General features: G+C 41.5%; 1 protein-coding gene across 2 annotated transcripts in view; it reads left to right on the top strand.

Moving 5' to 3' along the window:
- Positions 1-4,854: 4,854 nt before the first annotated feature.
- The window catches only part of RLIG1 (RNA 5'-phosphate and 3'-OH ligase 1), a 33,299-nt gene continuing 10,537 nt past the window's right edge, over positions 4,855-27,616 (top strand). Inside the window, exons 1-7 of one of the 2 annotated variants that reach the window (XM_073620207.1) lie at positions 4,855-5,040; positions 8,706-8,823; positions 11,988-12,083; positions 14,844-14,960; positions 16,799-16,996; positions 20,212-20,381; positions 24,445-24,957. In XM_073620207.1, the coding sequence (XP_073476308.1) occupies positions 4,951-5,040; positions 8,706-8,823; positions 11,988-12,083; positions 14,844-14,960; positions 16,799-16,996; positions 20,212-20,381; positions 24,445-24,621 (966 nt within the window). In that variant the 5' untranslated portion in view covers positions 4,855-4,950 and the 3' untranslated portion in view covers positions 24,622-24,957. Of the gene's footprint in view, positions 5,041-8,705; positions 8,824-11,987; positions 12,084-14,843; positions 14,961-16,798; positions 16,997-20,211; positions 20,382-24,444; positions 24,958-27,616 lie in introns of those variants that run through there. The other variant, XR_012242857.1, reaches the window with a different exon arrangement.

The raw sequence follows: 27,616 nt of genomic DNA, 5'->3' as shown, positions 1-27,616 counted from the left end.
ACTGCCTCAATTCAAAAATGTACAGCCTTTTGGTCACTAGAAGGTACTGACAATCATAGAAATTCATCTATTACACAAAATACTGGGAAAATTCATCCAGCCTGCAAGAAAGTGTGTGACATTCTTCTAACAAATGTTTTATAACTAGACCCCTATGCATTATGTCATATATTACATATTCCTATCACTGTGATCTGGAGGATGTTCTATACGTTGCTCCCCTAGGTTACATACTTCTGACCAAAGTGTTCATTCCCTCAACAGTTGCTGGTTGCTAAATAACTCTAAATGGTTTAAAGCTTAGTAAATAGGGAAGTATGGGAATTTTTTTTTCCCATAATCATACTTACCTAGGTGGATGCAGCATCGGACCGGAGTTGCATCTGTCCCCCACCGTCTCTGCACTGAAAACTGAGTCATCGAACACCACCGATGGCTCGGTTCTCTTAGCTCCTCGAGCAGAGAGCTGCTGACTGTCAATCAGCAGCTCTCCTGCTCTGCTCCTCCACACTCACTGGAGCGCTGAGCTGTGGAGGGGCGGGGAGCGGCCGTCTCAGCAGCTCGCTCAGAGGCTGAGATGGCTATCAGTCCAGGCACTTGGCAGATCCAGATTCCGAGAATATGAGCTGGCCACCTGGACGGATTCCTGTGACGTCAGCAGAGAGCGGACTTCAGACAGCTCTCTGCTGAAAACGCGTCACAGGAGTGCGCTCCTGTGACCCTTAGGAGAAGCCCAGCCAAACGAGCTCAGGCTGGACTTCCCCTCTAACCACTTGCCGACCAGCTCACAAACATATACGTCGGCAAAGTGGATCGTTCATGCGAATCGCCGCATGGCTACGTTGGCTACTTTAGGAGTAGCATGGAGGGGGACCCGAAGAGCGTGACCTGCAGGCGCGATGACCACCGGCCACCCAGGATCGCGGGCACGAGATCAAGAACAGGGATTTGTGTGTGTAAACACACAAATCCCTGCTCTGACATGAGAGGAGAGACAGATCTGCATTTCGTAGTAATTACGAACAGCGATATGTCTCCTCCTGCAGTCAGTCCCATCCCCCCACAGTTAGAAACACACACAAGGAAACACATTTAACCCCTTGATCGCCCCCTAGTGTTAACCCCTTCCCTACCAGTGACATTTATACGGTAATCAGTGCATTTTTATAGCACTGATCACTGTATAAATGTCAATGGTCTCAAAATAGTGTCAAAAGTGTCCGATCTCTCCGCCGCAATGTCGCAGTCCCCAAAAAAATTACAGATCACCTCCATTACTAGTAAAAAAAAAAAAATAATAATAAATGCCATAAATCTATACTGTATTTTGTAGATGCGATAGCTTTTGCGCAAACCAATCAATATATCCTTATTGCGATTTATTTACCAAAAATATGTAGAAGAATACATATTGGCCTAAACTGATAAAGAAATTTGTTTAAAAAAAAAATTGGGATATTTATTATAGCAAAAAGTAAAAAATATAGTTTTTTTTCAAATTTGTCGCTCTTTTTTTGTTTATAGCGCAAAAAATAAAAAACGCAGAGGTGATCAAATACCACCAAAAGAAAGCTCTATTTGTGGAAAATAAAAGTACATCAATTTTGTTTGGGTACAACAATGCACGACCGCGCAATTGTCAGTTAAAGCGATGCTGTATTGCAAAAAATGGCCTGGCCATTAAAGTGGAGGTCCGCTGAAAAAAAATATTAAAAGCCAGCAGCTACAAATACTGAAGCTGCTGACTTTTAATATATGGACACTTACCTGTCCAGGGAGCCCGCGATGTCGGCAGCCGAAGCCGACCCGTCCTTCGGCTCTCGGCTGCTGCCGCCACCATCCTCGGTAAGGGAATAAGGAAGTGAAACCGTGTGGCTTCACTTCCTGGTTCCCTACTGCGCATGTGCGAGTCACGCTGCGCATCCTCTCAGGTCCCTGCTGTGTTCTGGGACCTGGGGGGAGGACGGGGTAGGCGCAGGAAGTGGCGTAGGTCACCGCAAGCGCCGCGGTGAGCTATGCCAGGAAGTGGGAGCAAATACCTGTATTAGACAGGCATCTGCTCCCTCCTCCCCCCTGAAAGGTGCCAAATGTGACACCGGAGGGGGGGAGGGTTCCAAAATGTGGAAGTTCCATTTTTGGGTGGAACTCCACTTTAAGAGGGAAACTAAAGTTGAACTATAAACTATACTCACCTCTGCTCCAGTGATGGAACATCTTCAAGCATCTGTCAAATTCTCATCAGTTCTCAAACTTCTGCCATCTTAATTGGACAGTCTGGGATGACAGAACTGCCACGCATTTTTTAAATCCTAAATGTGAGATGTTTACTATTGCCCGTTTTGTTTCAATTGTTCTCACTATCGAACCATGCCCCTAAAAAATGCCAGTTTTTTTTATCCTTCGGACATGGGGGCAAGACCATGGCCAGTGGGAGTAGAAAATTCCCCAGCATTAGTAGGAGTAAACATGGTCTTAGTGGGAGGAATAGTGCCCCATCATTGGTGTTAGTGGGAGAAATAGTGCTCCATCCTTGGTGTCAATGAGAGGAATAGGGCCCAATAATTGGTGTGGGTGGGAGAAATAGTGCCCCATCACTGGTGTCAGTGGGAAGAATAGTGCCCCATCATTTGTGTGGGTGAACGGAATAGTGCATCATTATTGGTGTCAGTTGGAGGAATACTGCCACATCATTAGTGTGGGTAAGAAGAATAGTACACCATCATTGGTGTCAGTGGGAGGAATAGTGCCCCATCATTGGTATCAGTGAGAGGAACAGTGCCCCATCATTGGTGTCAGTGAGAGGAACAGTGCCCCATCACTGGTGTCAGTGAGAGGAACAGTGCCCCATCATTGGTGTCAGTGGGAACAGTGCCCCATCATTGGTGTCAGTGGGAGGAACAGTGCCCCATCATTGGTGTCAGTGGGAGGAACAGTGCCCCATCATTGGTGTCAGTGGAGGAATAGTGTCCCATCATTGGTGTCAGTGGGAGGAATAGTGCCCCATCATTGGTGTCAGTGGGAGGAATAGTGCCCCATCATTGGTGTCAGTGAGAGGAACAGTGCCCCATCATTGGTGTCAGTGGGAGGAACAGTGCCCCATCATTGGTGTCAGTGGGAGGAATATTCCCCCATAGGTGGTATCAATGGGAGGAATAGTGCCCCATCATTGGTGTCAGTGGAGGAATAGTGTCCCATCATTGGTGTCAATGGGAGGAATAGTGCCCCATGATTGATGTCAGTGGGAGGAATAGTGCCCAATCATTGGTGTCAGTGGGAGGATAATTGCTCAATCATTGGTGTCAGTGGGAGGAATAGTGCCCAATCATTGGTGTGAGTGGGAGAAATAGTGCCCCATCATTGGTGTGGATGAATGGAATAGTGCATCATTATTGGTGCCAGTGGGAGGAATACTGCCACATAATTAGTGTGGGTAAGTAGAATAGTACACCATCATTTGTGTCAGTGGGAGGAATACTGCCACATCATTAGTGTGGGTAAGAAGAATAGTACACCATCATTGGTGTCAGTGGGAGGAATAGTGCCCCATCATTGGTGTCAGTGGGAGCAACAGTGCCCCATCATTGGTGTCAGTGAGAGGAACAGTGCCCCATCATTGGTGTCAGTGGGAGGAACAGTGCCCCATCATTGGTGTCAGTGGGAGGAATATTCCCCCATAGGTGGTATCAATGGGAGGAATAATGCCCCATCATTGGTGTCAATGGGAGGAATAGTGCCCCATCATTGATGTCAGTGGGAGGAATAGTGCCCAATCATTGGTGTCAGTGGGAGGATAATTGCTCAATCATTGGTGTCAGTGGGAGGAATAGTGCCCAATCATTGGTGTGAGTGGGAGAAATAGTGCCCCATCATTGGTGTGGATGAATGGAATAGTGCATCATTATTGGTGTCAGTGGGAGGAATACTGCCACATAATTAGTGTGGGTAAGTAGAATAGTACACCATCATTTGTGTCAGTGGGAGGAATACTGCCACATCATTAGTGTCAGTGAGAGGATAATTGCTCAATCATTGGTGTCAGTGGGAGAAATAGTGCCCCATCATTGGTGTCAATGGGAGGAATGGTCCCCCATAGGTGGTATCAATGGGAGGAATAGTGCCCCATCATTGGTGTCAGTGGGAGGAACAGTGCCCCATCAAAGTGGGACTGTGCTATGGATTTGCTCAAAGTATAAATATTAATGTTATGACATATGAACCACTGATTAGTGTCTCTTTTCTCAACAATATTCCAATATATACACATAAACCCATAATGAAACATAAGCAACAAAAACTAGTCCCAAAAATGGTGATAGAATCTCCACTGTTCATGTTCTTGCATAAAGAAGACCCCTGTGTCCACTCATACCAAAACGAGAGTGAAGGAAAATGGCCAATTCTGGCTTGTCACCAGACGAGGAATAGCAGGGAAATCTTTAGTTCTAGTGTCCCACACTTTGTAGGGATTTCATCTCACTTCCTGTTTGGCTATGGGACCGGAAGTGAAGGAAATCACCCCAATGGGACACAGACAGCAAAAAAATAAAGAATTAATTATCTGACAGCAGTTATAACCCTCTATTATTCTATAGAAAAAATAACAATAAAAAGTTTTGCCTTTAGATTTAAATTAACACATATTCATTAATAGTAAATACAGTATCATCTTATCACTGTACACAATGAAAAGATCATTGACATTACTATATTCATATTATCCAGATCTTATCATTTCACTGATTTCGAAGTGCAGCTCCGTTCTACCCCCAGCACCAACGACCGCATAGGAATACTCAATAACTCTGCAGAGAACTACATTTCCCGTCATTCCACACACCACGCCGTGCTAGTCTGAGTTTTGTGATTGGGAGCTAGAGAAAGGGGCGGGACAGAAAGGCGGAAGTGCTGCAATTCAGGTGTATGTGTACGCTTTAGCAGCGCATAACGGGGATGCAGCAGACAGGAACTGTACAGCAGAAGATCCCATGTGTATTCCTGACTGAGGTGAAGGATGAACCGTCTTCTAAGCGGGAACATCAGGTGATGGACTGATATCAGTGATTTGTCTTTAGCAAAGTGGTTGTGATCCCAGCCCTTCCAATGTCATGATCTACCTGTGCCATCATGAGGCAAGCAGAGAGGACACGTCTTCTACATGGAGCTTTAAGGGGGTTGTAAATTGGGAAAACGGTAAACGTTCAGCCTGAACGGGAAGGTGCATGGAAACGCCTTTGATATTTGGAAATGACCGATGTTTGGAAATCGTGGTCGCCGATTTGGGCCGATTTTTGGTTTTTTTTTAAATCTAAGTTAGACCCCCTTTCACACTGAGGCGTTTTTCAGGCGCTTCTGGGCTAAAAATAGCGCCTGTAAAGTGCTGGAGCGGTGCACTGGCAGGACAATAAAAAAAGTCCTGCAAGCAGCATCTTTGAAGCGGTGTATACCGCACCTCCACCATTCCTCCCCATTGAAATGAATGGGCACCACTGCCGAAGCACCTGCAAAGCGCTACACGGGCACATTTAACCCCTTCATCGGCCACTAGCTGGGTTATAAGCGCCCCGCTAGCGGTAAAAATAGCACCCCAAAATGACGGTAAAGCGCCGCTAAAACAAACAGCGTTTTACCGTCAACGACCGCCTGCTCCAGTGTGCAAGCAACCTTAAGTAATAAGTGATACAGAAAATTTCTTACATTTATTAAACAAAACAAACCTCCAATCAGTTCACTTGTATGTATAATTTAGATTAAAAAAAATAAAACTATATATTAAATACACAAAAACAGGTAATCAAAACTTTTGGACGAAAAAAAATGGGCTAACTTTACTGTTTTTTTTTTTCTCTTAAAGTGTATTTTTCCCCCAAAAAAATTGCGTTTGAAAGACCGCTGCGCAAATACCCTGTGGCATAAAATATTGCAACAACTGCTATTTTATTCCCTAGGGTCTCTGCATATATATATATATATATATATATATATATATATATATATATATATATATATATATATATATAATGTTTGGGGGTTCTAAGTGATTTTTCTAGCAGAAAATACAGGATTTTTACTTGTAAGCAACAAGTGTCAGAAAAGATTTAAGGGTTTGTAAAGGTGAAAAAACATCCGACCAGCCCCCCCATTTTACTTACCTGACCCCTCGAAAGTCCCGTGCTTACCCCTGACATCCTCTTTGCCGCTCAGCCTGGTCATTGATTGGCTAGAGTGGATGGATTGATAGCTGCGCAGCCATTGGCTCGCGCTGCTGTCACTCACAGCCAATGACGCGGCACACCGGGGGGGCGGGGCCGAGTGATACAGTGAGCGGCTATGGCCGCCGGCTGTATCATGGGAGCGTGCCCGCAAGCGCTCAACACCATGTGAGGGAGCTTGCATGAAGGTGTTGAGTCCTTGTGGGGGGGGGGGGGAGAGCCAAGACAGCCGCCAAGGGACCCCAGAAGACCAGGTTCGGGGCCACTCTAAGCAAAACGAGCTGCACAGTGGAGGTAAGTATAACATGTTTGTTATTTAAAAAAAAAAAAAAAAAAAAAAAACACTTTAGTGATCCTTTAAGTATTTAAATGGTTAACCTGAAAACTCCTACACACTGAGTTCAGTCCATTGATAATGATAAACATTGTATCTCTTTGCTTCTTTTCTCAGACTTGGCAGGCTGCCCAGATAGGAGAGACATGGGAAGACTTCAGGCAACTTGCATTGACTTCTATTTAGGGCTGCAACTAACGATTATTTTAATCGATTAGTTGGCCAATTATTGTTTTGATCGGTTAATAACCTTAAAGAAAAGTGCGGTGTATAATTTAGTTAATATGTAAAGTTTAAAAAAGGCAATTTATTCCTAAATATCTTTATATGCAGTGGTAAATATAAATAACCAACTATATGGTTAGGGAGTAAAATCTTTAATAATCTCTGAGAATAACAGACAGAAGAGATATACTCTATATACTATTAGAGGTTGAATCTGGTAAATATCATCAGACTCGGATCAAATTTTTTTTTATTTAAAGAAAAAAAAAAATCTAGACTGTTCAAACAGAACTGTAATATTACATGCTTTTCTGCAGCTTCTCCATTGAAGTATATTGAACCAAAAAAAGCACCGTTTCCAAATACACAGCAGCTGAAAAAAGCATAGATATGAACGTTAAATGAACTGTAGTGCATTTCTGCAAAAAGCACCAAAAAACACATAGGTGGGAACCAGGCCTAAGACATTTAGTAACATAATGGAGTTAAAAAAAAAATTAGCCCTTCATTTTTTTTTTTTTTTACTGTGAAACATTGAAAATAATATTTACAGTAGATATTTTTTGCTCTTTTTGTACTATAAAGGGCTAATTTTAGCTTTTTTTTTAACCCCATTATGTTACTGGCCGATTAATCGATTATGAAAATAGTAATCGATTAATTTCATAATCGATTAGTTGTCGATTAATCGATTTGTTGTTTCAGCCCTACTTCTATTACAGAAGTCATTTGCAAGTCAGGCTGAAATTTTAAATCGGCCTTTTTTTATCAGCACAATCGTCCGGTGCCGATTAATTAAAAAATGCCAAAAATCGGCCGATATATCGGTCGACCTCTAGGCTGGAGGCAGAGGGCCCCCCGCCCATATTCTTCAGAATATTAATAACATTCAGTTATAGAAAACCAAAGCATAAAAAAAAAAAAAAAAAACTCTGTATATTAATGAGAATACATTTTAGGTGAACCTTTCATATGAGAAACGAGGAGGTTGCCATTGTTGACTCCTAATAATAATAGTTGCCTTGCCTAGCTGTCATGCTGACTGTATTGCTTCAGTAGCAGTCACTGACCCAGAATAAGTACACAGATAAGCAGTCTTGAATTTACCGATCTGCATACATGTCTGGGCTCAGGGGCTCTTTTTTTTTTTTTTCTTGTAGACTCCTTTACACTGGGGCGGTTTTCAGGAGCTTTAGCACTAGAAATAGCCTCTGCAAAGCGCCTGAAAACCACCTCCCATTAATTGCAATGTGTCTTTTCATATTGGGGAGGTGCGCTTGCGGGACGTTATGAAAAGTCCTGCAAGCAGCATCTTTGGGGCAGAACTTCCCCTTTTACTAATTTGGAGGCAATTGCTCTTAAAGCCAATATATACAATAATGGAGTGATATATTAATGTACTGTTTAATATAGATCCATATAACGGACAGGCAACTAGCATTTTCAGAAGCAGGTCAGTAATGCCAGCTTCTGTGATTTAATCCTTGTGAGTTTAAAGCAGTAGTAAACTTAAAAAAAAAAAAAAAAAAAAAACTTTTTTCCAAGGTAAAGGTATCATGTGCTAGTATGCACTGCATTCTAGCACATTATGAAAGACTTGCCTTGAAACAAATCCCTCCAGCGACGCGCTGTCACTGCTGCAGAGGCTTTCATCTTCACCTGGTCTTCCATCTGGGCTTGCAGGCTGTGGCTGCTGGAATGGCTGAGCTGCGATGACGGCAGTCCCACGGCATAGAGCTCTGAAGGAATGGCATGAGTATGCCGTTCCTTCATAGCGCATGCATCGGCTGCTAACCAAGCGAATATCTCCTAATGGTGTATAAGTGCAGAGTTCACTACCACTTTAAATCAACGTCTTACCTTGTGCTTATAAACTCGTATTAAATTCTCACCATCCCTGGCACACCCACTGAAATGTGAAATATTCCTCTTTTCAGATGTTTAAGGTGGTGGCTACAGAGACTTTCCATCCTTTGGCACTGAATGCAGATATTCACAATGCGCTGCCTACCGAGAAAGTAGACGGTACATGCTGCTATGTTGCTAATCACAAAGGTAATACTATACGGATTCAGTTTTGTCCTTTAATCAACTTTGTGCCTTCTTGCAATGTTTTCTTGACAGAATGAGACCATGTCATTAAAAATGAAACCTTCACCAGCCTCAGAAATGATGGCTGATGTCTGGATGCACAGGAATTATATAGGAGCTCTTTAACTCTTTGTATGTAGGATAGCCTTCTAGGACTAGATTTCGGCCCCTTTCACACTGGGGCGGTTTGCAGGCGCTATTGCGCTAATAATAGCGCCTGCAAACCGACCTGAAAGTGCCGCTGCTTTGTTTCCAGTGTGAAAGCCCCGAGGGCTTTCACACTGGAGCGGTGCGCTAGCAGGACGGGAAAAAAAGTCCTGCTAGCAGCATCTTCGGAGCGGTGAAGGAGCGGAGTGTATACCGCTCCTGCCCATTGAAATCAATGGGACAGCGCGGCTTTACCGCTGGCAAAGAGCCTCTGCAGAGTACACAAAAACACTGGCTGGGTCCACAGTTAACCCTTTGTTCGCCCTAGATGTTTAACCCCTTCCCAGCCAGTGATTGTGCATATTTGTTAGCACTAGATCACTGTATTGGTGTCCCTGGTTCCCGCAAAGTGTCAGAATATCCACCGCAATATCACAGTCTCAGAAGTCCCTGATTGCTGCCATTACTAGTTTAAAAAAATATATCAATAATCCAAAGTTTGTAGCCGCTATAATGAACACATAAGCCAATCAATATACGCTTATTGGGATTTTCTTTTACCAAAAACATGTAGCAGAATACTTATTGGTCTAAATTTATGAAGCAACTAATTTTTTTTTTTCATATTGGATGTGTTTTATAGCAGAAAGTAAATACCACCAAAAGCTTTATTTGTGGGGAAAAAAATGAAAACTTTTATTTTGGGCGCAGTGTCGTATGACCACGCAATTGTCAGTTAACCGCTTCCTGACCGCCACACGCTGATGTACTTCGGCAGAATGGCATGGGTGCGCAAAAGGGCGTACCGTTCGCCCCTTCTTAATCCAGACTCGATGTCTGCCAGTGGCCCGCGATCTACTGCTCCCTGTCATCGGGAACATCGATCTCTGTCATGTCCTAGGTAGCCCATCCCCCCTACAGTTAGAACACGCTGAGGGGAACACACTTAACAACTTGATCGCCAACCTAGTGTTTAACCCCTTCCCTGTCAGCGACATTTACACAATAATTGGTGGTAGAGCTGCAAGATTCTGGCGAAAATCACAATTTTTTTTTTTTTTTGCTTAGAAGAAAAATATCGTGATTTTCTCACGATTTTCGCAACGTAAAATTTTTCACATTATACAAAAAAAAATTGGGCTAACTTTCCTGGTTAGTTTTTTTTTTTTTTTTTTAATTCATTAAAGTAATTTTTCCCAAAAAAATTGCATTTGAAAGACCGCTGCGCAAATACAGTGTGACATAAAATATTGCAACAACCACCATTTTATTTTCTAGGGTCTCTACTAAAAAAATATATATAATGTTTGGGGTTCTAAGTAATTTTCTAGAAAAAAAAATGATTTTAACTTGAAACTAACAAATGTCAGAAAAAGGTTTAGACCCCTTTCACACTGGGGTGGTTTGCAGGCGCTATTGTGCTAATAGCGCCTGCAAACCGACCCGAAACAGCCGCTGCTGTCTCTCCGGTGTGAAAGCCCCGAGGGCTTTCACACTGGAGCGGTGCGCTATCAGGACTGGAAAAAAGTCCTACTAGCAGCATCTGAGCGGTGTATACACTACTCCTGCCCATTGAAATCAATGGGACAGTGCGGCTATACCGCCGGCAAAGCGCCTCTGCAGAGGCGCTTTGCGGTGGTTTTTAACCCTTTCTCGGCCGCTAGCGGGCGGTAAGACCGCCCCGCTAGCGGTCAAATATTGATGGTAAAGTGCCACTAACAATAGCGGCGCTTTACAGCCACCCCCGTGTGAAAGGGGCCTAAGTGTTTAAGTGGTTAAACTTAATTCATTTACACACAAAGTCTATTCCTTTGACAAATTTGGTACAATGTTTAGACTTAGTTCAACTGATAAAGAATGTTCTGATTCTTGGCAGACTGCCCGTTTTTTTTTTTTTTTTTTCTTCCTTTCTTTTGATGGCTGTGGCTTCAGAGGAGCAGAGAGAATCATTTGCATAGCAAGAATCGTGAAACACTTTTATCAAGAACGCAACGGGGGAAAAAATTGCGATAACGATTCTTGACGATTAATTGTGCAGCTCTAATCGGTGGCTATTTTTAGCTCTGATCACTGTATAAATGTCAATGATCCCAAAATAGTGTCAAAAGTGTCCGATCTGTCTGCCACAGTGTCACAGTTCCGATAATCACAGATCACCGCCATTACTAATAAAAAATAAATAATAAAAATCCCATAAATTTATCTCCTATTTTGAGGACGCTATAACTTTTGCGCATACCAGTCAATATACACTTATGATTTTTTTTTACCAAAAATATGTGGAAGAATACATATCGGCCTAAACTGAGAAAGAAATGTGTTTTTGTTTTTTTTTGTTTGTATATATTTTTGGGGATATTTATTATAGCAAAAAGTAAAAAAAAAAATTCCTTTAGCGCAAAAAATAAAAACCGCAGAGGTGATCAAACAGAAGACAACATTCATTTTTAATATTCAAAGCAAACTCGCCCTGTCCATCGTTGTCTCCATGCTTTATTTTGTAGATACATTACTTTGAAACACCCCCCCAGAATTTCTAGCAGTGGCCATCTTGAGTAAGGGCAGATGATTCCTGTAGCATTTTTATTTCCTGGAATCCATCTGCTATTATTATTATTATTATTATTATTATTATTATGACTAAAGTCTTGTGTACAATCTACATAGGCTGCCAGTACACTTTGGTAAGGTCAGTCATGCAGGCAGGAGGGTATGGTTAGTGGAGGAAAACCCCTCTTCCAAATGGGGAAAAAAAAAAAAAAATCATACACAAAAACTGGGATAATTTTGTCCTAGGCTAGAAACAGAAGAAATGTGAAAAAAATAAATGCTTAAAACGAATGAATATAAAATATTCCTATCTTCTTTCTAAGGCTAGCAGCATAAGAATTAAAAATAGTTGATGTTGATTATGAGAGTAAAGTTCCACTTTAATTGGAAGATCTATTTATTTCATTCTTGTTTTAATTTTTCTCTTACAGGTTTCCCATATTTGTGGGCTCGTTTTGATAGGAAGCCAACAAAGCAAGCTGATAAGAAATTTAAAAAGCACATTCTTTCAAAAGGAAGCTCCAAAGGTATTTTTTTTACCAGATTCTAGACACCATCACCCAATGTGTTGAGTGTATCATTTATACTTCAAATTCTAGGGCCTGGAAATAAGCCTAATTGCAGCTGTTCTTATCTTCCCGTGGTAAGCTGGTAATGGTTATTGTTCACCTATTCTACATGTAATTGTAATGCAGTTAGGCTATTCCTGAAAGTGAACATCCCCATAGCTAACATTTTTTTGCTCACATGGATAAGAGCAGGTGTGTTGCGTTTTTCATCATGTTACAGCTCCTTTATGACCAAACCTGTACTTTAAGCAGTTGTCACAATTAATATAGAGCTGCACGATTAATCGTTAAAAAAAATCTCGATTCAACCCCCTCTCACAATTTTAATCCGGCATTTCCACGATTCGCAGAGCCCTTCTCTGCTCAGAGCTGTCAAAAAAAAAAAAAAAAACAGCAAAGTTTATCACAACATTGCTCAGAGCTGAGACAAAAAATAAACCTTGTATCATTTGGTTCTTTTAGATCAAAGGGATGAACTTCAGTCTGCAAATGATCTCAGTTTAACCACTTAAAGACTAAGCCTTTTTCTGACACTTGTTGCTTACAAGTTAAAGTCAGTATAATATATATATATATATATATATATATATATATATATATATATATATATATATATATATATATATATATATATATATATATATTTATTTATTTAAGCAGAGACCCTAGAGAATTAAATGGCGGTCGTTGCAATAGTGTCACACTGTATTTGTACAGCGGTCTTTGGTAAAAAAAAAAAAAAATACACAGTAAAGTTAGCACAATTTTTTTTGTATAATGTGAAAGCTGTTACGCTGAGAATTGTGATGTTTATTCTAAGCAGCAAAATCGCGATTGTCATTTTTTCCAGAATCGTGCAACTCTAAAGTAATACCAGAAACTGTCCCAGTGCCTACAAATATCGTACAGTATATATGCAGACTTAACAGGTGTTTAATGGCTAAGTTCACATTTTTTGCCAGAATTTCACATCACTTCAGAATCCTAGTGTAATATAATTTCTGGCCCTACAATCCCAATGTTCGCTCACTTGACTCATCCACAAATAGATGAGGCAAGTTACTGTTTAATATTGGGTGGTGTTTAAGGGCTTATTGAGACTATACATTACGCAGTATTTTCCTTTTGAGGGGGCTGGCAGCGCAGCTTGATGCATTAAAAATAGATATTGTTTTGCCCACTACTGTGATAGCGTGTTGGGTCATCATTCAAACTGAATAGCACCCCATGTCTTGCACATTACTGTGCGTTGTGGTAACAACCAGTAAACCTTGCATTTTACTTCATGTTACTACATTGCAAAAATTTGAATGGGTCCTTAACAACTTCCCGAACAAGGACGTCATATGACATCCTGGACTTTCAGTGGGAAAATCTGAATGATGCCTGCAGCTACAGACATCATTCAGATATCCTTGTTTTCAGTCGGTGATTCTGTGCACCATAAGAACGATCATAACGGCAGTTCCGGATGTCACCGGTCATCTCTGTGACCACCGGAGGCCCGGCCGCAGATGTAAACAAAGCCGCGATCGTGGCTGGTAAGCATGAGATCATGGATTTTTTTTTTTTTTTTTTTTTTCGATCTCATGCTTTCCAGCCTGGAGGAGAAATGTGGGGTCTTATTGATCCCGCATCTCTCCATAAAGAGGACCTGTCACAAATGATTCCTATTACAAGGAATGTTTACATTCCTTGTAATAGGAATAAAAGTGATCAAAAAAAATGTTGTAAAAGAAAGTAAAATAAAATAAAAAAAAAAAAAAATTAAAATGCCCCTGTCCCCGGTAGCTCGCGCTCAGAAGCGAACGCGCACGTTAGTCCCACCCACATATGTAAACGCTGTTCAAATCACACGTGAGGTTTCGCCGTGTGTGTGAGAGTAAGAGCAACAGTTCTAGCACTAGACCTCCTCTGTAACGCTAAATGTAACCTGTAAAATTTTTTAAGTACTGAAGTTTGGCGTCATTACATGTGTGCGCAATTTTAAAGCGTGACATGTTGTGTATCTATTTACTTGGCGTAATATCTTTCACATTATATAAAAAAAATTGGGCTCACTTTACTGTTTTTTGTTATTTTTTAAATTCTGAAACTGTTTTTTTAAAAAAAAAATGTTTGAAAAATTGTTGTGCAAATACCGTGCGAGATAAAAAGTTGCAATGATCACCATTTTATTCCCTATGGTATCTGCTAAATAAAAATATATAATGTTTGGGGGTTCTGAGTAATTTTCTAGCAAAAAATGATGATTTTTACATGTAGGAGAGGAGTGCCAGAATAGGCCCGGTATGGAAGTGGTTAAGGAAACCAGTCATTAGGGGGGAAAAAAAAAAATATAGTTTGCCAGTGCTAACTTCTCATGAAAATTCTGGTTGCATGGCTGATTCTTTTTCTTTTAAACTTGAAACACTGATCCCAGTAAGCATATCGGGATCTCAGACCTTCCTGAATACTGAAGTTGTGAAGCCAGTGGGTCAACATGACAGCTAGCCAACAAGCATTCTCATAAAAACTGTAGAGCAATATGTGACTAATAGGCAAAGTCCCTTTAATTACTGCAGGACAACATCCGCCAGGTAAGAAAATGAAATATTTGTTAGAAAATCAAGCACTTGTGTATTATATGGATGTTCCAAAATGCATACAAATTTAGTATGTTTAAACGAGAGTGCCTTTTGTGAGTTTTTTAAGTTTTTTTGTGATGGTCTTTTTCAGACTTCATTTGGAATGTTGATGAGGACTTAAGACCTGTTCCTGATTTCTGGATTCCAGCAAAAGGAGTGAAAAAGGTGGATGGAAAGCCATGCCCTGATGAAAATGGTCATATACCAGGTACCTCTGGAAGTAACTTAAGTAAAAGATATGTAAATCTAACATGACAATCGAGTATTGCCTGTACTAATAGGGGTTGATTTACTAAAGGCAAATGGGTTGTTCACTGTGCATGAAATGTTGCACTATGCAAAGAATACTCAGTCACGTGCAAGGAGAATTAAACAAAAATAAATAAATTGTTTGCACATAGTTGGACAATGGAAATCAGCAGAGCTTCACATCACTTACTAAGCTCTGGAAAAATTCCCTTTCAAATGCAACTTTTTGCAAAGTGAACAGTCTATTTTCCTTTAATCAACCCAAATGTCTCCATAAAGAGAAGTAGAGAAGCTGGCATCCTTTGTCACCCCCCTTTTAATAGTAATAAAAAGTTGAAAAAACATTTTACAATAGTCAGAAGAAAAAAAAAAAAAATCTAAAAGACCTTACCCACATCTCACACAATGTATTGATGTGAGAGATATAATGTTAAGGTCCCTATGCATGGTTAACTTTAAAGTGATCTGTAAAGGTTTTTAAACCGTTGTCCATGGACCATCTTGGGTATTGTAAGTTTCTTCCATCCCACAGGTACGGCAATTTTTAAGATTTTAGTCAAGAAATAATTTTGCTGCTATGGCTGCATTCCTATCTCTTACCTGTATTAACGTGTGCCCAACATTTTGCAGCTCAACTTCAATGCTGAGGGAGTACTACCTTCCTTTTTATTTTATTTTTTTTTATCATACTTAGGGGGATGTAGCATTGGTGCCAATGCTGCATCTGTCCCCCATTGGCTCTAACACTGAGGACTGAGCGATCAAACACTGCCGATCACTCGGTTATCACAGCTTCCCAAGCAGAGACCTGGTGACTATCATTCAGCAGGCTTCTGCTCTGCACCCCCGCATTCACTGGAGTGCTGGGCTGTGGAGGGGGCCAGAGCCGCTGACTCGGGCTCTCAGCGGCTTGCTGAGAGGCTGAGCCAGGTGCAGGTCCAGGCATGTGCGCAGGTCCCGGCATATCCCGACCATATGGTTGCCACCTTGCCTGAGCCTGGACCGGCTCTGTGACGTCAGCCGACAGCAGGCTTCAACCCGCTGTCTTCTCAAAACGGGACACAGGAGTGCAGAACAAACTGCACTCCTGTGATCCAAAGGAGAAGTATTGTGCAGCTCTACTTTCCAACTGTTAAAGCTAAAAAAAAGTGTTTTACATACACCTTAATTACTGTTCTACAAGCACAGTTTTGCATGCAAACCTCCGTTCAAAGAATCATTAATTTAAAAAAAAAAAAAAAGATCCTTTTTTGCATACAAAATGAAGGCAGAACACCAACGTTGCTTTTGAGACCACCTACATGAAAAAAATCTATAAAATAGTCAAGGGCTACTTGGCAACCAGCAAAAGTTGAGACCATACATGTTGGTTGAGAGTATCATGTACAAACCAGCGCAGTGCAATGGTCAGGAGTATGTGATCTACAGAGTGGAGTCATAAGTGTGTTATGTACTGAATGCAGGAGTCTGGAGTTTGTAATATATAAAATGAAGGGGTAAGAAGTATATACAGCCCAAAGTACAACATACCGAATGATTAATTTCAGCCCCACCTCCTTATTCTTAGCACAGTGGTGCCCCATGAGATACTTCGAAGACACACACACCATAAACTAACTTTCTGGTGGCAAACAACAGCAGAAAACATGGGCAGCAGTTGCCATGGTCGGGGCATCAGGCAAGACATACGGGACATATGCCCTGGTATCTGGTTCTAGCAATGCCCATGCAAATAAGCTATGAATGCTCATTCTATTTTAAATTATGATTATAATTTGTACTGTGTGTTTTTTGTAGGTTGGGTGCCTGTGGAGAATGGCAATAAGCAGTACTGCTGGCATTCAAGTGCTGTAAATTACACATTAAGTGTTGCTTTAGTACTAAAACCACGGTTGGAGGATCCAGAATCTTTGGAGATCCGTCTTGTTCACTTGACGGAACTTCTTGAACAAACTCTGGAACTTGTAGGAACCAATATAAACGGAAACCCATATGGCAAGTATTTTTATATAAAAATACTTTTGTAGTTCAAATCTTTTAGTGATGTTTACTCAAAGTATTGAAAGTGAAAGTTGACCTGGTCTTTGTTTCGGTGCAGAGTCCAATTTGCTTGCAGAGGAAGTATAATTTGATATTTCCCAAGTCATCTTCCAGGACGGCACACGTGAGATGATTGGCTCCTTAACAGGAAACACAATCGAACCAGCTGTAAAAAAAAAAAAATACCCCCCCCCCCCTTGCTCCTCAGTTTAGATTACGTTTCCTACTGGAAGACAGGGACATCGGTGGAGCAGATCTGCATATAGGCCACATGGTCCAGCCACGATACCTTCATTTGGTGTTGGATTGAAGGTACACTAGCAGCAGGAGCTGGTGTTCGGCAGGAAGGTCTTACAGGCAGTGGTCCCATCCTTCCTTTTTTTTTTTTTTTTTTTTTTTTACCTACAGGTAAGCCTATAATAAGGCTTACCTGTAGGTAAAATGAATATCTCCTAAACCTGTATGGAGCCGCTGACGTCAGCAGCACATGCGCTCTGAAGGTCCGGTGGATGCTGCCAGAAAGAGGACTCCTGCGTGCTTGCGCGGGAGTGACGTCATCCCGGCTCCGGCCACTCACAGCATCGGAGCCGCAAACCCAGAAGAAACGCAGAGGGAGCATGTCAGCTCCCTCAGTGATGCCGGCGCTTCGTTCTGAGGTATTTTATAATGAGCTAGTATGTGCATACTAGCTCATTATTATGCCTTTGCATTACAGGTGTTTTGTTTTTTTTTGCGGGTATACAACTTCTTTAAAGGTGACTCTATTATAAGAATTCGCTATGGTGGTAAAATAGGAAAATGGACACAGAATATGTATTTGCGCAAAATATTCTCCAGACTGTTGACCTGATGACCTGGCTAATTACGACAGGTCTGCATTGGGAGCCTTTTGAGGACTTCACTTATGAAGGTTTATGACACTGCTGCATTCCTTCTAAGTGGATCTGCGATCAAAGTGCTTCAAGCTGGTCCGTGACCTATCAAAATGTGATACCTTCTCTGGCTGCCCACCGCAGACAGAATGACATCTCAGTTTCTGTTACCGACTTCTGCGATTTGAGGACAGTGAAGGTGGTACTGTGTTCAGTACAACTTCTCTATATTCTCTCTATACAGTTTGTTCATTAGACCTCACTGTCACAACCTGTTTTTGCCATTGTGCTGCATTCTTAGAAATCGTTTTCATAATGTATTTTTTTTTATTTTTCATTCACATAAATTTTAAGCAATAAAGTCATACTTTAGTTCTAGTCCCATGCAATGGGCTAATTTTTATTTTTTGTATAAGTTGTACATCAAGCATAGAAATGTTTTAAGTATGCATTTAAATTATCCTGAGTTTTGCTATCAACATTTGTAGAATTAAACGTCTCCCAAACATAATATGGCAAAGGTGAAAGATCATGCCGAATTGTATTGCCATGTCTGTTGTTAAGGCCCACTAGGCAGCTATTTTGTCTAGATCTTATCAATGTGTCTGGTAGAAGACCTTATGAAGCCCACAATTAGCTTTTCCTTCCATTTTCCTGTAGAATGAAAATCTGTGTGGGTTAACAAGAACAATTTTTTGTTCAGACAGTGATGGCTTTGCTATCATTGTTCAAGTGAGTGAGCATGGCAGTTATACTGTATAAAGTTAAATATACCCTTTTAAAGCAATTACCAAAAGGAGCCTACAATATAAGGCTTAAATGCAGCTCTTATAGCAGCCTTTCTCAACCTTTTCAACACAAAGGAACCATTAAAAAAACTTTTCAATCTCAGGGAACCCCCTGCTAAAAATTACTAGCGCTACAACTCATGATACATTAGTGTGATGGGAAAACGCTCCTTACACCTGTGGTCATTGGGAGGAATCCCCCCACCCCCCTCACAGATAGCTAAATGGATCAATAATGTGAGTTAGACCATCTTTTAAGAACGTTCTCATTGCTCAAGGAAGAACTAGAGACCTCTGGAGGAACCCTAGGGTTCCACAAAACCCTGCCTTCTAGAAATCATCAATAGCTTAATGTATCCCCTTTTTATAGCAAGCACCAAAAGGGACCTGTAACCACATTGGGAGCAATATGCCTTTGTGTGCCCAAAGAACCTCTTACATCTGTGGACATTAGTTATCTTGTTTTTTTTACAATTTGCCCAAGTTGGCACTCTGCCCCTTTTTTGCATCTTACATTGCAGTGCTGCCATCTCAGCACTTAACAGGAACGTATTTGCAATGTGATCCTCAAGTCATGGATAATATACTGATTAGACATGGATTTGTTTTCTGCCCAGGTGTACAGGAAATGCAAAGGTATATGGCAGTGATGGCGAACCTTGGCACTCCAGATGTTTTGGGGCTACATTTCCCATGATGCTCAATTACACTGCAGAGTGCATGAGCATCATGGGAAATGTAGTTCCAAAACTTCTGGGGTGCCAAGGTTCACCATCACTGGTATATGGTATCATCTGTGGTTCGGTTAAAGCGGTGTTCCACCCAAAAGTGGAAGTTCCGATTTAAGCACTCCTCACCCCCTTACATGCCATGTTTGGCAAGTCATATTTTTTTTTTTTTTGGGGGGGGGGGGGGGGGGGGAGCGGGTACTTAGTTTTGACAGGTACCCAGCTCCCACTTTCTGCTCTTGCCTCCTAGGCAACGCCTTCTCTCCCCCTCCCTCTCTGCAATCTTCTGGGACAGGTCCCAGAAGATTGCCTGGCCACTAAGAGAGCGCATCACAACTCGCGCAGTGCGCACTCGGCTGTAAAGCCGCAAGCAGTCACAGCCAGGTGCCCACACTTCCAATGCCAGCGTGGGGAGAGGAGCGAGGCTTCGGGCGGCCACATCATTGGACCGTGGGACAGGTGATTGTTTATTAAAAGTCAGCAGCTACACTTTTTGTAGCTGCTAACTTTTAATGAACTTAAACAGGTGGAACTCCGCTATTAAGTTAGATTTGTCGGGCTCCCTTTTGAAGTCTAGTTTTCCACTTCTGTATTTTACAACACACTGTGAAGGCATGTGGCATTGGTATTTTCCTGTTCATGAAATCTGGCTTAGAAAAATTACTTCATATTTGCTTTTTGTATAGATCAAACTATTGTTAACTAAAGTGTCATGGTTGAAGTGTAAAATATATTTTACGTGCAAATGATAATTTATGATAACATATATGTCATTCATTCAGGTATTGGCAATAAGAAGAATCCAATTCATTTCCTTGTCCCTCATGGCACATTTCTCATTAAGAATCTTCCAGCTCTGAATCATAATAGTCTCATATCTTGGTTTAATCATTGTCAGGAGGGAAAAGTTGAAGGAATTGTATGGCACTGCAAAGATGGATCTTTAATAAAGGTACACTTGGTGAATTATTGAGAAATTAAAACATTTGATGATACTACAAATTTTAGTAAGACTTCAGGTGTAATCCTTTATGAACTAATGTTATTACACTGGTCTAGGATTTCCAAACTCCGTACCCTGCTGTGTTTGTTCAGCATTAGAGAGAAGTAGCTGGTGGTTATAAAATGTGATCCTAAGGATGGCTATACAATTTTCCTTTTGGATTTACCAAAACCATATAATACGAGGTCAGCCCTAAACATTTTCAATTTGTATGCAATCAGGCAGGCCCTTGCAATACATAGTTTTTTAGATAAATCTATAGCAAGGGTCTCAAACTGGCGGCCCTCCAGCTGTTGCAAAACTACAAGTCCCATCATGCCTCTGCCTGTGGGAGTCATGCTGGTAACTGTCAGCCTTGCAATGCCTCATGGGACTTTTTGCAACAGCTGGAGGGCCACCAATTTGAGACTCCTGATCTAAAGTAATTTGAATAAGAAAATTGTATAATGTAGAGCCATCCTAATTGTTGATGGACTACAACAGACTCAATTGATCAGTGACTATTTTATGTAAATATGGTGGTATCAGCTTAAATGGCTACTAAACAGTTTGCTATATGTAAAAGATCAGAATTCTGTATATTTTGAAATAATACTGGAATAGATAAGGAGTCGTGACTGTCTGTGATCAGTAGTGGCCCAAACATGTCCGGTTCACACCAGAGCTCCCAAATAGGAAAAAAGTTTGGACCTGAGCTGCAAACTCTATTAAGGTCTATGGGACCCGAACATGAAAAATCAAAATTTGCCATTTTTTAAGGAGTTATATGCAAGTTATTGGCCATAAAAAGGGTTATGACTGCCCAGGTACTGCCCTGGGGGACATGTATTTGATGCAAAAAAAACCTTTTTAAACAGACGAGCACTGATTTTAATGATGCCCATGCTGTGTGCGTGTGTGTTTTTTAACTCCGTTGTCTGTGGGGAAGCCAGCTGACAACTGATGACTCATCTGTTGTTAAGGCCATGGCTGGCCGTAGCTGACGGCTTCCCGGCCCCACTCCTTAACCAATTGACTTCACTTGGCGGGGGCGAACATCCTCCTGAGCACATGGAAAATTTGGGTGTTCAGCCCGTTCCTATCTGTGATATAACAACTTTAATATTTGGAAAAGCTGTGCACAAGACTTCTTCATAGTTTTTTTTTTTGCCACAGCACCATCAAAAGTAGCTGAAACCGGTCCTATTTAAATAATTTGGTGCTTTTAGCCCATAACTGCAAACATTGTGTGCAGTGTGGATTGACAGTAGTTTTCCTTAGCAGTGAATATAATGTTAGAATTTGGCTTTTGACCACCTTCTTGGGAGCTGTGTCCCTAAAAAGATTCAAATAAAAGGTTTTAAATTGAGTACAGAAATCCTGTTTTCAGTCTTGCCAATTCAGGGACTGGTAGGAGGTAAAAAACCAGGCCAACTAAGAGGTGGGCAACAGCAAAAATAAATCTTCAAAGGGCTAGCAGTTTCCCTGTTAAAGCGGTAGTAAAGTTTGCTTTTGTGATTATTTTTTTTTTTTTTTTTTTTTTTTTAACCTACATCTAAGCCTATAATAAGCCTTATCTGTAGGTAAAATTAATATTTCCTAAACATGCACTGTGACGTCACTGGCACATGTGCCCTGAAGGTCTGACATAATCGTACAGCTGGAGCCCGTGAACCTGGAAGAAAGACCGGGGAAAGGTGGAAGCCCTGTCAGTGGTGACAGCGCTCCACTGGAGGGCTTTGTTCTAAGGTAAGTTTTTCATAATGTGCTAGTATGCGATTCATATTAACACATTATGCAATTGCCTTACAGGTGTATTTTTTTTTTTTTTTATAAACTACTGTGGTTTACTACTGCTTTAAAGCGGTAGTAAACTGCGGCTGCTTAAAAAAAAAAACAAAAAAAAAAACACCTGTAAGGCAATTGCACATTATAAAATACTTGCCTTGGAATGAAGCTGTCTAGCGGCACGCTGACATTTTCCCCTGGGTTTGCACGCCCCAGCTATGTGATTGGGGGGAGCCCTCGGTTCTGGCACAAAGTTCTGAAGGTCCGACAAGGTATGCCGGTGACGTAACTGGCTGCATCCAGGGTGAATATCTCTTAGCTGCCTTTACAGTGGATCACTGGCATTCACAGTGGGTATAGACCAAATATAAACAAATTCCCTCTCAAAAAGAACAGTTCCATCACACGCCCAGGTGGAGTCCAGGCCCCTTCAGGATGCTTCCAGTTCACATAGAGGAGTACCTTGACTAGACAATGTAGTGGAAAGTGCTAAATGCATGGTAGAGCATCCTGCAACATTAAGACCTGAAACAACCTCTTGTAAGTCTGGGGCGATGGCAGTAAACTGTGGTGTCTCAAAAACAGTCTCATCAGAGATACTGTGGGGACGCAGAGTCAGAGATACTGCAACCCATAGCACAGCCTCTTTCAAGGCCCCTGGAAGATCAGAGATTGATTCTGCAGGGGGAAGCATGACTGTAGCTTCTGTGTTCAGTATGAGTAAGGGAGTTAAGTGAATTTACTGCAGTCATACAACACTTTGTGGCTAGAGGCCCTTCATGATAGGGTAAAAGGGACTTAGCCTTATTTGATGGAGCTGAGGGAGATGCTAATGGAGTGGACCCCTACAAGGTCACTAGATTCCAGAGTAGTTGATTAGAGTAACTGTCACCAAAACTATTGGGAAACTGTGAGCTGGGTGTCGCCTTCAACTGTAGGACTGTCCCTTCTGTGTCTAGATACAAATACATGGTGGGGATATGACTAGGCTCAAGGTATGAGGCAAGGCCTCAGGTACTCATGAACCCAGGATGGCTGGTGGTTGACCAGGGTCACTGTAAGCGGGCATTAGAAACAATCAAGAGGAAAGCCTCTTGATGCTTTTGCAAAACGGGAGCAGCAGTGGGACAATTCTTCGTCCAACATTAAATTGCAGGAAAATGAGCATGGAGCACACAAATCTCCACCCAGTGGTTGACCTTAGCATTCATATTCAGTCACTGAACAGTAACCTTTTGTGCAGTAGATGGAAGTGCAAGTAATGCCGTAACTCCTGGTGCTCAGCCCAGTGAGTCCTTATTGACAGGACAAGCCCTGAGACAATACCACAGCTCTGCACCTAGAAAGGGCTCTGTGGCTAACTTTTACCACTACTTGATGTCTAGAAAGCACTGCAAGCAGAACCCAGTGGCAATGTAGTGAAGAGTCTTGGTTTTAATTCAGTGGAAGAAATCCAAAAAATAAAACCTCCATAAAAGAATCCAAAGACGTTAGCAAAAATCTAAGGCATGCTGGGTAGAAGAGGTGGTTATCCTGGGCTGGGTTACAATTTGCCAGTGTCCAGTATTACTCTAGGTCAGGGGTAGGCAACCTTTGCCTTCCAGCTGTGGTGAAACTACAAATCCCGTCATGCCTGTGATTGTTAGGGTCTTGCAATGTCTCATCGAACTTGTAGTTTCAAAACAGCTGGAGGGCCAAGGTTGCCTACCCCTGCTGTAGGTGATAGTATATGACTCCTTTGCTCTCAATAGATGAGAAAGAAAGTGCTGTTTCTGGCTTTAATTCTTTGAGTCACTGACCCAGAACAAGCATGCATATTAGAAAATGAGAGTAAAACTTCTGATTTGCAGACTTATTTCAGGTCTGTGTTGTAGAATTTATTAATGTCATCATGTCAGCTAGGCAACTAGCATTTTCAGAAAGGGGAGGAGGCATTAACAGTTTCTCAGTACAGGTTTTATATAAATCGGATTACTGTTCAGTGTTAGATATGGCTGGAAGTGGGGGCAAACCACACTGGTTGCAGTGGGCAGAGCCAGTTATGCCCAGACTTTGGAATTGGTGAGGTATGTGATGTCCAGAAGATAAAACTGGCTAATGGGTGTGGGGGTTGGGGCATAAATCAGCAGAATAGAAAAATACCCCCATGAAAAATAAAAGCTTCCTTACAGGTAGTCTCTTTCAAGATTTGGGGGCTACAATTTTGCAGTTATGACAAGAGTACCCTTTTTATCTTTTCTTTTAGCTTCATCGCCATCATCTTGGATTATCCTGGCCACTTAAGGATACATACCTGAATTCAAAACCCGTTTTCATCCGAATGAATTTATGTAAATATGAAGAGGCTTCCCACTGTTTAGCACAATTTGCAAAAATAGACGCTCTGCGATACGACAGCTTAAAAGATGTTTTATTGGACTGAAAAGTAAATACTGATGAGTGGTCAGGCTGGACCAGACTTGTATGAGTATGATAAACCTGTAAAGTTTGAGCATGCTATATTGCCACTTTAACAACAAAGCTGCCTTTTGGAAGGTAAATATGAGGTACACTAAATAAAAAAATGTAAAGTGTTAATGGTTAGAATGAAAACTTTTTTGTTTGGTTAAGACCTGCATCCGCCTGGAAATGTAGTTCATTTGTCAATTTCCCAACACTTGGTGATTATTTATTTTTTAAAGCTGTATGTTATGGGGAAGGTCTGTCTATGAGTATGTTCTCCATTAAAGCTTACCAGTCCTTAGTGGCTGCATTTGTTTCTCATGTTTTTTTTTCTTTTTCACCTGGTGATCCTGCCAGTAACACGCTGTCCTGTCTTTGGGTGACATGTTTACTGTACCTATAAAGAAGCTGTATTGTCATACTAGACTACTCATGCTTTAGACTAAAAGCCCCTCTGCCCCTAATATGGGGGAGTGATGCAGTTCACAGAAGAGAACTGGGAAGGTTGGTTGAGTTTAAATTCAGAACGCAAGGAATTACAAGCACTACCTTTCTGGCAGGATTGACAATTTTGGCAAAAGTTTTAGGCAGGTATGAAAAAAATGCTGTAAATTAACCACTTCAGCCTCCGAAGGATTTGCCCCCTTAATGACCAGGCCATTTTTTTGTGATATGGCACTGCGTCGCTTTGGCAATTGTGTGGTTGCAAATCTGACCCCAAATTACACTTTTTGGGGATCAGTAACATTACATTGATCAGTGCTTCTTTTTTTTTTTAAGCACTGATCAATGTAAAAATGACACTGGCAGGGAAGGGGTTAAGTGTGTTCTAACGGTAGGGGGTCTGCCTGGGACATGACAGAGATCACTGTTCCCGGTCATTGGGAACAGAAGATCTGACGTGTCATTAGGCAGAACGGGGAATCGCCTTGTTTACATAAGTAGTTTCCTGTTCTGCCTCTGTACACAGCGATCACGGGTCGTTGGCGGATATTGACTCCGCGGGACCCCGCTATCCTCCTTACACAGACTGACGTACACCTATGGTGGTTTGTGCAGGAGAGCCGATCTACCACAGTATAATGACAGCGGCAAGAGGTTAAGAATGCTTTCAGAAATAGAAGTGGCGATAGTTCATCTACTTTCCATTTGGTTAAGTGATAAAAAAAAACAGAAGAGCAATCCAAATCAATTCAATATTTGTTGTGACCACCCTTTGCCTTCAAAACCCCATCAATTCCTCTAGGTACACTTGCACACAGTTTTTGAAGAAATGCGGCAAGTAGGTTGTTCCAAACTTCTTGGAGAACTAACCACAGATCTTCTGTGAATGTGGGCTGCCTCAAATCCTTCTGTTTCTTTATGTAAAACCAGACAGACCTGATAATGTTGGAATCGGGGCTCTGTGGGGGCCAAACCATCACTGCCAGGACCCCTTGTTCTTTATGTTAAAAAATAGAATTTTTAAAACGGCTTACCTGTAAAAATCCTTTTCTGTGAAGTACATCACGGGACACAAAGCCATAGTAGTTACTATGTAGGTTATAGGCCACCTTCAGGTGATGGACACTAGCACGCCCTAAGATAAAAAGTACACTCCCTATATAACGCCACTACTGGGAGTATCTCAGTTTTGTAGCAAAGCAATACACGTGTATACCAAAGAAGGGAGGGACCTCTGTCCCATGATGTACTTCAAAGAAAAGGATTTTACAGATAAGCTTTTTTAAAAATCCTATTTTCTTAAAATACATCACAGAGCCATAGTGGTTACTATGTGGGATGGCCCATAGCAATGCAAACTGAAGGGAGGGAGACAACAAAAAGTAGGGCAATAAGAGACTAGAGGACTACTATTGCAGCCTGCAGTACCCTGTGGCCAAAGGCGATATCCTCATGACCTTTTATAGAATTTGATAGAATCTGGTAAATGTATAGACTGAAGACCAAGTTGCGGTCTTACAGATTTGAGCCATTGAGGCTTGGTGATGCACTGCCCAGGAAGCACTAACAGCCCTAGAGGAGTGCGTTTTTGATTTGAGAGGGTGGAATCCACCTCTTAAAGCATGAGCTTGAACGATTACTTATCAAATCTATTTAGAATTAGTAGATTTCGATGCTGCCTGTTTTCTTTTAGGACTTTCAGGCAACACGAATAAAAATAACCGTTTTCCGAATCTGAGCAATCGCTTTTAAGCAGACATTGACTGCTCTCACCACATCAAAAAAAAAATGTAGTGATTTTTCTTCCAAAGAACAGGGTTCTGGAAAAAAGACGGTAGAACAATATCCTGGTTTAGATAAAAACCTGATACTACCTGTGGTAAAAAGTTAGGATGAGGATGCAATACTACCTCATCTTTGTGAACAACAAAAATATGGCTCTTTACAAGAAAGAGCAGCCAATACTGATACCATTCTTGCAGCAGATATGGTTACCAGAAAAAATAGTTTCATTGTCAAAAAAGGACCAAGGGAATATATTGTATCGGCCCAAAGAAAGTCTGTTTTGTAATGCCGACAAAACTAAATTCAAGTCCCAGGGGTTACTTGACCGGAGATTAAGCCGAGTTACCCCCTGAATAAAGTTATGGACCAAAGAATACAAAGAAAGTGGCTATTGAAATAATACCGATAAGGCCGAGACCTGTCCTTAGAAAGCACTCAAGGCCAACTTTATTTCTCACCCCATCTGCAGAAAGAAATCAAGGACTCTACCTTGACTTATTTCCTGGGGTGCAGCTCCTGGTCTCACACCAGGAGACATATGTATCCCAGACTCCATTATATATAACTATGGAGGCTGGCTCTGCATAAATCAAGGTAGAAAACTACCAAACCTGACAGTCAATGCTTCTTCAGAGTGTGGGCCTCAATAGCCAAACCGTTAAATTTATCATTTGTGAGGTAGGATGAAACTTTGGACCTTGCAAGAGAAGGGCTGGCTGTGAAGGTAGGGTCCATGGGTTCCCTAC

Source organism: Aquarana catesbeiana, linkage group LG03 (genome assembly GCF_042186555.1).
Source record: "Aquarana catesbeiana isolate 2022-GZ linkage group LG03, ASM4218655v1, whole genome shotgun sequence".
Classification (NCBI taxonomy): Eukaryota; Metazoa; Chordata; class Amphibia; order Anura; family Ranidae; genus Aquarana; species Aquarana catesbeiana.
The sequence above is the reverse complement of the archived record's forward strand: the minus strand, read 5'-3'. Positions and strand labels throughout refer to the sequence as shown.